Below are 11,236 nucleotides of genomic sequence, written 5' to 3'. Positions count from 1 at the left end.
GTGGAAGAAACTGCATTTTGTGTCTGCCATGAATTAGTGAGAGCTTGGTTGTTCCTTGGTTTGCTTGGCACTGAAAAATGCATTAGGGCTTCGAGTTCAAGATTTTCTTTGAATTCCAATTAACTTCTTTCAAACACCACCACCACCAGAAGCTTGTGCTGTTTGCAGACTTACAAACCCCTGAACTAACTGTGGTTAATGTAATGCCTTTCATTTATCTATGGATAAAACTTCATTGCTGAGGTCACCTGTGACGTGTTCACAGAGGTCTGAGGATGAGGGAAGAGATGAGAATGTTGACTCCATGTTTCAGAAGGCTTGATTTATTATTTTATGATATATATTATATTAAAACTATACTAAAAGAGTAGAAGGGTTTCATCAGAAGGCTGGCTAAGAATAGAAAAGGAATGATAACAAAGGTTTGTGCCTGACTGAAACAGTCGGGACAGCTGGGCTGTGATTGGCCATTAATTACAAACAACCACATGAGACCAATCACAGATGCACCTGTTGCATTCTACAGCAGCAGATAATCATGGTTTACATTTTGTTCCTGAGGCCTCTCAGCTTCTCAGGAGGAAAAATCCTAAGGAAAGGATTTTTCATAAAATATCATGGCTACAGTCACACAGCTCCAATCTGCCTGCAAGCACCTCCCTGGGGGGACAGAGATTCTGCCACTCCCTTATCTCAGCTCATCCCCTGGGAATGGGACACTCACCCCAGCAGGAACCCCAGTGGGACCAGGAGCTGCCCACCGAGGGGACAGGGGGTCACCTGTGGGCTGGCACCTCCCAGCCAAAGGCTCCACATCCCCTCACCAGCCCCTGGAGCTCCACAGTCTCTCATGCACAGACAAAACATAAATAGAGCTCATGAATTGAAAACAGAGCTCTAAATTCTTCAAAAAGCACCTGTGAGAAACGAGGCTGTGGCTGCCATCTTGGATTGGATCCAGCTAAGTAGCAAGACCCCGTGGCAGCTCTCAGAGCTCTTAAAAGTTTTTCTTTCCCATTCCAAAAGCCAAGAATATTTCCAAACAGGTTTCAAGAATTGGATATTAAGCTGTAAAAGCAGCTTCGGGTACTGGTTGCAGGGAAGAGGGAATCCAAAATGAGGGCTCCAAGCTGCTCTGGTAGAACATCTCAGCTTTCCCAAAACCTGGCATCAACCACAACTCCCAGACCTACAGGAAAGGCTGGAAACAAAGGATTCAAACCCCCCAAAAAAGTCTTCATTAAAGGAGGAAGAAGAATCTTCTTCTTCACTTAAGAGATCTTGAGCTACTGCTTAGAACATGACAGCTCAGGAGGCTGCAGCACTGGGTAATTTTTGATGGCATTGCTTGGAGCACACCAGTTTGCACCCATAAAAAAAACCTGAACAAAGGAAGTTTTGTTCACACCGAGGACAAGTAATAGTTTCCAACCAGAGAAAATGGTTTTCACGTGGGGAAAAAAAAATTTAAAACAAAAAAAAAAAGCCAAACATACACCAAAGTGAAATGAAATGGAGTTTGGAACTCAATGCTTGAACTACTGTGCAAATCTAGAAATGGAAACTGGGGAATGTGTAACAGGAAAAGGGAATGATCTGGAGGTTGTTTTTAAATATTCTGATGTATGTTTTAAACATCAATATATCATGATATGATGTTATAATATGATAATAAGTAATTGATAGATACCACCACCAAATATTGCTGCATATGGATTAAAGGCAACTTCCAGTCGTGCTGCTGCTGAGAAAGTAAGGAAGGACTGGAAGAAAATGAACAAATTTTATCACTTTAGTTTAGAAATTCCCTCAGCTTTTCCATTCAAATCAGATTTCTGTAATTATCTAGAGATTGTGAGAGTTTAGAGGCTCAAGGAATGTTACTCTAGTGGCTGCACTGAGGATGAAGGTGCACCTAGGGCTTTAAATTACGGCAGTGCAAATGGAATCAGAAGTTTTACAAAACCACACTTCTGGCACACTGGTGCCTCTTCAGTGTAAAAAACCCAAAGCCTCAGCAAATGATTTGCATAGATGTTCTGCAAAGTCCTCAGACATTTTTCAGGGTCATTGGGTCAGGTCTTTATTCAGTTTTTCTGAGGGGCACATGCAAGTGGTTCCCTCTGGAAAGAGACCTGGACAGAGGAAGGATTGCAGCTTGGGATGCGATAAGTTTCCTTTTTAATTGTCACAAGAACCAATACATTAAGATGATTTTTCTACTTCTGAAAGTCCCAGCCTGCAATGAAAAACAAAAACCAAGCAGCCAACGTGCATTCCCTGGACAGGAACACCCAGAGCAGACACTTGGAAACCACATCAGGCAGAAAGCAGCTCCAGTTGTCTCTGAAACACGAAACTGGGAGCAAGGCAAAAAACAAACTCCAAACAAAACACAGAACTCCAGTGCACCACTATCAAACAGGAACTCCGAGTGTATCCCCAGATTCCTCCCCACTTAGCCAGGAGTATTTTAAGGCCACTTTCAACCTTCGCACCCCCGCTGGAGAGCAGAGATCAAAGCCCAGCCCTTTGGATGGACACCTTGTGCTGCACTTCCCCAGCCAGGCTCCCCCAAACACCCCCCCAGCCCTTTGAAGCCTCCCTAATGGTATCTCCCATTCTGCAAATCACACTTTTGTACTCCAAAGCTCTTCCTCCGAGGAGATGTTAATGTGAAAGCTCTCTCAGCTCGCAGAGAGGTGTGGGCAAGGCCGTGTAGCACCATTAGCAGGAGTGTGGGCTTAGGAGCTGTCATAAACACTTCATAATCACTCACACACAACCCCTGCTGCCTGCAACACGTTATTAAGTGCTGAATAGAGGGCCAATTGTAGGAATAAAAAAGCACAATGCTACAGATAATGACTTTCCTGAGGAGATTTGCACATAAATGTCAGATTGTTGCTTTTGCAGATTAAGCTGGAGAATGCAGAGTTGGTTATTTTTTCCCTTAGCTGGAATAACATTGCTTAATTACAAGCTAAATAATCAGTGGGGCCAAGAAGGAAGGTTTGTGTAATAGCAAAGGGCACAAAAAAGTGTTGCCAAATAAGCTCTTAAATATTAAGTCAATCACAGAGCTGCCAGGTTTTATTGTGCTCAGGCTAAGCAAGGGGGGAAAACACAAAGGAGAAGCAACAACGTGGAAAACCCCCTCCAGTTTATAAAAAAACCCCTCCAGTTTATGAAAAACCCCTCCAGTTTATGAAAACCCCCTCCAGTTTATGTTCCCTCTAAATTTGTTGGATACACAAATCCTGCTCTGCAAAGATATTTAAAGCTGATGTTAAAGATCATTTTTCTGTGAAAATCTGCACTAACAGAGGAGCCACTCCAACACTGACACTGCTCTAACACAAAGTGTCCAGGTCCAGGCTGCACCTCCCTGGCTGTGCCCTCAGAATTTCACAGAATATCCAAATAAAGGGCTGGCAAAATGATGTAATAACCCCACAACTGACATTCTGAAGGTGCATGGTAAAATATTTCCACATTTGGCATCTTCTCCATTGCACTGCACTTCCCCTCTGCTCATACTTCTGCAAAGGCTGAACAACATTAAGAGAAGCTGTCCTGCAACTTAATTTTTGTTATTTTTCCTGAAATACCAAATACTATCAAAAGCTAGGAATGATGAAGAAGTGAAATACATTTGGGAAAAGACAGGCTGTATGGTCCTACTAAAAAGAAGGCAAAATCAGGTATTCCATGGCCTAACTTGTGGCTCATTTGGACACAAGGAAGGAAAAAAAAAAGAAAATAAAAAGATATAAAGAAAAATGAAAACATCTATCCATGGCAGAAAAAACATCTATCATTTTTTAGCAGAAAACACAGGTTCATCCAGATAAAAACGTTTCAGCTGGGTAAAAATGGGGTGTTCTGTGAGGATACTTGAGCTCACGCCGCTGTGATGCTCAGGGTATGGTAATTAATTAATTCATTAATGATTGATGAGGTGGTGCTGCCGCTCTTAGCCCGGTGTTCCAGCGCCCCCCTGTGGGCGCTTCGTGCAACGCACCGCGACAGAAAATCCCATTTTTGGCTGAAATGTTCCCAAGTTTCAGTTAAAGTTCCTAAATTTTAATAAACAGTTCCAAAATACTGAAATTTAGCGAAGTATATTCGGTCTCATTCCATTTCTGTTAAACATTCCTTCAAACACAGAACCTCACAGCTTATTTTCCCCATTCGTGCTAACGAGATGCAATCAGGAGGATAATAAGATGCAATAAAGAGGGGGAAAGCCCTACCACACCCATAAACTGAACTTTTGCTTTAGAAATTAACATTATTTTCTAAGCTACTGGTATATAAACACATGTCCTACACAGCTCACCAGAAAGTTGTAAAATGTACACATTTCTTAAAAAACTGTGTATTTTACAAAGGGAAAGAACTCCATCCTCTCTGCTTTATTCTGAAGGATAAGGTGTTATGAGCAATTTTGCTTTTTTAAGTTCAGAATTTTATGACCTACTGTATTCAACTTTATTCTCTCATTTTGAGCAATTTGGGGGGAATTCCCCAAATGAAGACCACGTGCCCATAAACCACTCTGCAACACAAACCAGGGCGTGGGGGTGACAGCATGAAATCAAACCCATATGCACACAGAGGCCTTCATAAAATTAAAATTGCAAATCATGTCCATGACAAACATGTGATTGTAAAATACTATTAATACTGTCATACTGGAGTTCCTGGGACAAACAAATCCTGTTGGGTTTTTTTAAACCCTTATTCTTTTCTGTTAAAAAACAAAATCCAGTTTCGTTTTGGGGTTGTAAACTACTCCAGAATGGCAAACACTGTTCCCAGTTTGAGTCAGGAAATGGACTTAGCAGGAATAATGTGTAAAAAGCCCTCAAAAATCTGCAGGTACATGAACTGAAGTGTTTGAGCTGTGCTCAGGATTATCTGAAGATAAGCACATTACACACAATCCATGAGACACTGATGGGAAGTGTTGGCTCTTTTCCTTCAGTGGGAGAAATTCAAGGTAAAATATTAAAGTTGGAACACAAAACTGACAGAGAGAAGGAGAAGGAAGGAGGGGTGAGCTCTGCACTCACAGGTATGCTCCAGACTTGCATCCCATCACTGTAGCCAATCATCAGCAGCAGTGGGGGCTCATTCCCAGTGCTGTGGATCTCATGGAATTCCATATTCCTGGAGGTATCTGAAGGACATTTCAACAGCACAGGCATCATTAGAAGTCAGGATCCAGCTCTCAGCAACATCAGAAGGTGCTCCCTCAATTGTTAGAACTAGAAGCAACCAAAGTGCTTTACATTTTCATGCTGGAGCAATACTGAAATATATTCTTTTCTATTTGCACCTGCAAACATCACTGTTAAAGATTCACAAAGAGAAAGCTTCAAAATTTAAAATATTGGAGAAAAATTTTCTGGATAACAACATGGTCCAAGAGAAAATGGTGAAATGGTGATTGATTCCCCTTTCAGACCTGAGCTCTTCCACCTGTTTATCCCTGTTCCTTTTTTTTTTTTAAGGAAGGTTAGGGATGGAGTGAGAGAGAACCCAAATCAGGGTTATTAAACTAGAAATTATCTATGATCTCCACATGGCTTTATGGCCATCTCTGGCCAGTTGTTTGTTTGCTTGTGGGTTTATTTCCCCTTTATTTTTTATAAAATCTCAGGCATTCCCTTTTTAGGTTCATATAACAAAACTCTTTAGAATATTCTTCATGTTGTGTTTACATTTATTTTATGCAGCCTGTTCTGACTGGGCCTGGACACATCCTCTTTCACCACCCCAAATAAATCTTCTGTCTCTGATGATTCCATGCTTTCAGTGAGCTCTGCTCATTCTCTCATGGTTGAAAATGTATTTAAGATGGGTTTTATTCAAGAAAATCATAGTATTTATGATTATTCTATTACAGAGAAGGCTGACTGGAATTAGTGCCAATGGACCCAAAACTCACAAGAACAAGGGGGAGAAAATGAAGCCATACCATTTAAATCTGCATTTTCAAATCTGACCCAGACAATTTTCTCTTTTTCTTCTGGTGGGGTTCCACTGTAGGCCTGGACAAAAAGCAAAAAGAAACAAGGAAGATGAACAGTGGTTTTTCTCCCCCTGTAAGAAGGAATTCTATTAAAAACCACAAACATGATCCATGGAGCTTATTGTCACCAGTACTCACACAACATAACCAGGCTGAACAGCACTCACTGATGCAGGAATGACAAAATATTTGTGACAATAAATCTTCTGGGACAGGTAAGAAATGCCACGTGACTTAGAGGGAGTTAATAAAATTAAATACAGTGGCTTCTAGTCTTAATTTCAGCACTGTTGGAGGTTCTCACATGAGGTGTTTTATCATTAAAATTCTCTTTAATTCACTTAAAAGCTTTGCAAGCCAGACTGAGGAAAGAAAGAAACCTTTACTCCACAGTTTATATTACTGACACCTTTCAGTTCTGTTTGTGACAACTTTAATGCAGCCATTTAAAAGAGAATAAACTGCAATTCCTGGAGAACAGATCCATGTTTCAGCCCTGTGTTCTACAGATCCCCATAAAAAGATGAGATACAAGAAGGAATTGTGGAGTGAGACTTGCAGTGTTTCCAGGCTGGAGGTTTTACAATCCTCAGGAGAAGCTGTGGTGGAGCAGCAGCAGGAACACCATCACTTCCAAGTGAATTATACCAAAATCCTGAGCACCATTTGGGATTAAATATGAACACATCTTGTATAATCACTTCATACATGCCAGAAAAGCAACAACATGGACTAAAAATACAAATGTAAAAAATAAGTGTGGGGTTTACTTTTCAAAACAAATCAAACAAATCACATTCCACGCTTCCAAGGCAAGCTGATGTGGAAAATAAAACACAGACTGTGTCCTTTAACCAGCCAGGGGGAATGGGGGGCTGTGGAATGCAGCAATCTCTTCATTGAAACTTTCATTATGTTCGATTTTAACCCTGAGTCCAAAAATGCATTTCACAAATTGATATTATTGAGGGCATTGTTTTTGTATTATTACAGAATAAATGCACTGGGAACTCCTAAGAGGAAATTCATGAGGAAACAAGACACTAAATCATTCCTTGGAATCAGAATCAGGACCATTTCCTGAAGCTAAATTCAGCTGCAGTGCTGCTCCACCAGGAACTACAGTAAAGAGTAAAACAAAATTAATTCCCTCCTGCTACTGGGAGGCCCTTGGGCAACCAGGAAGGGACCATTCCAGTACCATATTTATTATATATAAATATATTAAAATATATAAATATACATATTAAAATTATTTGGTTGGTTGGTTGGTTGGTGACATAATAAATTTCCAAAGCAGAGTGAGGATTCCTGATGCTGCTTTTTTTGTGCACTGAAGAAAAGTGAAGTTTTAAAGATCCACACCCTACCTGTGGCACAACATCTTGGAGGAAGGTAACAACACTTTCCATGTAGGACTGTTCCCTGGAAAACAGAAGGAGAATTTCAGCCAAAGGAGTTCAGGAATGCTCATGAATTATTAAATTAGATCAGCAAAAGGAAGCATGGGCAACCTTTAGCACATAGCACAACACTAAGCATGCAATGCAGGCACTTCATTTTACTGCCAAATTCTGATAGTGTAAACTGTGGCCTGTAAGTTATGACAGGACTGAGCAAGAGTAATGAAAGTCTGTAAAAAAGCCAAGTGATACCTGCTGATGGAATAACTGCTTGGGGGGAAAGTATAAAATCTAAATTCAAGGAATAAGCCATGTTCTCCGTATCAGAGGGGCCTGAAGCGGTGCAGGGATTTGGAAATCACTCCTCAGGATTTTTCTACTTGAATGAAACATGCAAATGAGGGTTTAAACAATGACTGGAGCTCTCCTGGTGGCACAGACAAACTCCCAGAGCTCCTGTGCAGGATGGACAATGCTGGCAGTGCTCAGGGGCAGGGCATGGAACAAAACCCTCCCTAATAGCAAGGAGAGGCATTTCCAGAGGAGAATTTATAGCTTGGGAAGTTTATTCCCTGCTGGAAGCTCATCAGCAGCATCAGCTGGGGAGGGTTTAAAGTGCAAGACACATTTATTGGGGCAGAGTTAAGGCAGTGCTCTGAGCAGTCCCTGTGTAAGTGCTGAGTAACCAGTGTGGGCTGAGAGCAGCACACAGATGGTGCTGAAACCCTGCAGAAACTGCTGCTGTGAGCCATGAGGAACACTTGAGACACTCTGGCAACAAGAGCTGCCTTCAGAAACTCTGAGATTACTTCAGAAAAGCCTTCAGGTTGTCTTTAGGCAACAGCTTTGGCAGCTCTGAAATTAACTTTTACGCTGTTGCAATTTTTCCTGTGCCAACTCAAGATTTCTCACAGCAACAAAGGAGAACTGTAAATTAGGAACTCTGGATGGCCAAAGGTGCTGTTTTTCTGAAGCTGTGCAAGATTGTTTTAATAAAACCAGGAGTGTTTAGCACTGAAAATGCAGCACTCTGGAGAATTTAGGTCTACACACAACCATACAGAAGATACTTGAACCCAAATGCTGCAACACCTCTTTGAAAACAGAGCTAAATCTAAAATATGAAGTTTTACATTCCAGGAAGCCTACTCCAAACCAAACCAGCCATCCCAGGCTTTCTGCATCCCAGACTCAGCTTTAGGCTGAGCCCTTACAAATGAGCTGTGGTTCCTTGTGTGCTGATTCTTCTCTGATTTATGTAGGTCAGCCAAGCTGCCCCTGCACACCTTTATTAAAATGCCTGGCCACAGGTGGAGTATTAAATGCAGTGTCTGCAGCTGCCCTGGGAATGCCAAGCAGCCAGAGTCATGCTCGTGGTTCAGCTCATGCACTGCACTTTTTTCCCCCTCTCCCCAAGCACATCTTGAACCCAAGCTGATGTTTGGGAGGTGTTTTATTCACGGTGTGTGCTCTAAATCTCCCCCAAAGTTGAAAAAAATTCCAGGGAGATGTCTTTAAAGTGGTTAAAAACAACATAATCCACAAAAAAAGCCCAGTCTTCCTTTAATAATGACGTAGAAAGTTAACATGAGCAGCAGAATGCTGCTGAGTGCTCAGCACACACAGATTCATCAGAAAAAAAATGACATTTTTGAGGCACAAACAGGTACCTCAAGAACAAAACACTTGTTTAAAAAAATAACAGATAATCATCTTCAAAACAGACAATCAACTTCTTACAGTGTTTTTTCTATTATAATACTTTTAAAGCACATTTTGAAGAAAATGTTGTTACAGAGAGGAAATGCATTTGTTGAGGAATTTTGCCACATTGAAAAAATGGCTGCAGGACAAAGTTCTAACACAATTTTTTGTGCTACAACAATCAGTTTCTTGTGATCTTCAATAAAAATGAAGTGAAACTTGTTTCTGGAAATACAGAGTTATCTCCAAGGGCACAGTAACAGCCCCTGAAGTGGACATTTCCATACAGTGCCATTTTGTAGCAGCATAAACATCCCAAGGAAGGAAGAAAAATTGCTACAAAACTCCTTCAACACACAAAGACCATAAATCTTCTAGGCTGTCTCACAGCCAAAAGGCTTTTTTTGCCATGAAAGCATTCCCATGTTCACACAGTGAAAATCAGGATGCCCAGGCACAAAAAGTGTGCTTGACCAGAAGGATGGAGCTTCTTCATTTTTTCTTGTTCTTTTAATAAATTTAAAAAAAAAATCCACAATTCTTCTTCCTGGAGGATTTTACTGACAAGTTTTGTGTGCTTTAATATATCCACTCCTGGGACAAGGTGCTGTGTAAAAGAACAGCAAGAAAGGATCACATGTGGCACGTCCCTCTGGCCTAAGGAAGAAGTTGGCATCACTCTTCTACACTGCAATGTTTGTACAGCAAAATGGCGCAAACAACAACAAAACTTTGCAGTAATTAGCTTATAAATATACAGCTTTGGTGTGTAAAAGAGGGGATCCCATTTAGGGAGACAAATGCCACGTGCTGACTTTATTGGACAACGCTCGGCGCAGCAAAACTGCAGCGTCAACACAAGCTGGATTTGGGGGGAAAAAACCCAAACGAGCTCAGGCTGGGCTCTTCCACGAGAAAATCAACCCCTTTTCAGAAAGGGCTGCTCTTCTAGAAGGTTCTTACGTGGCAGCTTGAGGGCGAACCACCACTCCTCCAGTGCAGCGGCTGGGGCGGCGCGGGGACTCTGTCGCCATCGTTCCGGGCACACACCTGCAGCAAACACAGCACTTTCACTAAAACTGCCACAAAACTGGTTATTACACAAGTTGTTCATGTATTCTTCAGGGTGGTAAATGAGAAATTTCAGTTACACACACCTGCAGGCCTCTTTACAGCGCTTTTTTTTAATGAGAAAAAGAAACCACGCACCAAGCGGGCAACGTCTTCAATCACTACAGCTCCTGGAATGGTTGTGAAAATAAAAAAAGAAACCCCACACACCTGCATGATAAAGTGGGAAATGATCTCAAACTGTACTGGATGATCTTTAAGGAGCCCTCCAATGCAAACCACTCTATGATTCCATGGTTAAAGATAGTGGTACAGGTACACAGCCGTCATCACCATTACACAAACCCACTATTTCCTAATGGGCTGCTGTCTCAGAAAACAATTATATAAAAATAACGTGCAGTCACAATTGCAGTGTAATGCACTCATGACAACATGGGTTACATTGCAGCTCACACATTCTACTGCTTTATGTCAGCTTTTTGTGCCATCTTCAAGCTTTCCTTCACACTTCTGTTCTCCAGGGGACAATTCTCTGTGAATTCCTCCAGGCAGAAAGCACCTGAGGAGCACCCCAGATCCCAGCCAGCTCTTCAGGGAACCCCCTCAGCTGCCCTGTGCTATCCCTCCACCCCAAACCTGTTCACAAAGTAAAAGAAAAAGCCAAATCCCCAAGGTGGTATCAGTTATCAGCATCATTTCACGTCAAACCAGACTCTGCAAGGACCAGCCCACTAAGGGAGGGAGGATAACCACTCAGAAATTAACAGCAAAACAGTAATTAGTAACAAAACGTTCAGCAACACAACAGCAGCCTGACACACGCGCTAAGGAACCTTGAAAGGCAAAATGTCACGGAAAGGATGAAATCACCTCACGGAAAGGATGAAATCACCCCACGGACACCCGCCCGTGCCGTGCCCTGAGTGCCAGCACCTCGTGGCACCCCAGCCCGAGGGGAAGCGAGCACCGGGACAGTTCCAGCTCCGGCTCTGGGCCTCGGCACGGCCGCGCCTCA

The 11,236-nt window shown here is 42.0% G+C and overlaps 1 protein-coding gene across 8 annotated transcripts in view; it reads right to left on the bottom strand.

The window, feature by feature from the left end:
• The window catches only part of BCAS3 (BCAS3 microtubule associated cell migration factor), a 292,124-nt gene extending 281,905 nt beyond the window's left edge, over positions 1-10,219 (bottom strand). For 6 of the 8 annotated variants that reach the window (XR_004082101.1, XM_031059839.1, XM_031059841.1 and 3 more), the window contains exons 1-4: positions 10,111-10,219; positions 7,411-7,465; positions 5,987-6,059; positions 5,079-5,185 (exon numbers count right to left, since the gene is read on the bottom strand). Coding sequence is in view for 7 of the 8 variants with exons in the window: in XM_031059839.1 (XP_030915699.1) it covers positions 5,079-5,185; positions 5,987-6,059; positions 7,411-7,465; positions 10,111-10,181 (306 nt within the window). In the remaining variant the exon portion in view is untranslated. The remainder of the gene's footprint in view (positions 1-5,078; positions 5,186-5,986; positions 6,060-7,410; positions 7,466-10,110) is intronic. The other 2 variants (XM_031059842.1, XM_005424390.2) reach the window with 1 other exon arrangement.
• Positions 10,220-11,236: the final 1,017 nt, after the last annotated feature.

The sequence above is a fragment of the Geospiza fortis genome, unplaced genomic scaffold (assembly GCF_000277835.1).
Source record: "Geospiza fortis unplaced genomic scaffold, GeoFor_1.0 scaffold538, whole genome shotgun sequence".
NCBI lineage: Eukaryota > Metazoa > Chordata > Aves > Passeriformes > Thraupidae > Geospiza > Geospiza fortis.
The sequence above is the reverse complement of the archived record's forward strand: the minus strand, read 5'-3'. Positions and strand labels throughout refer to the sequence as shown.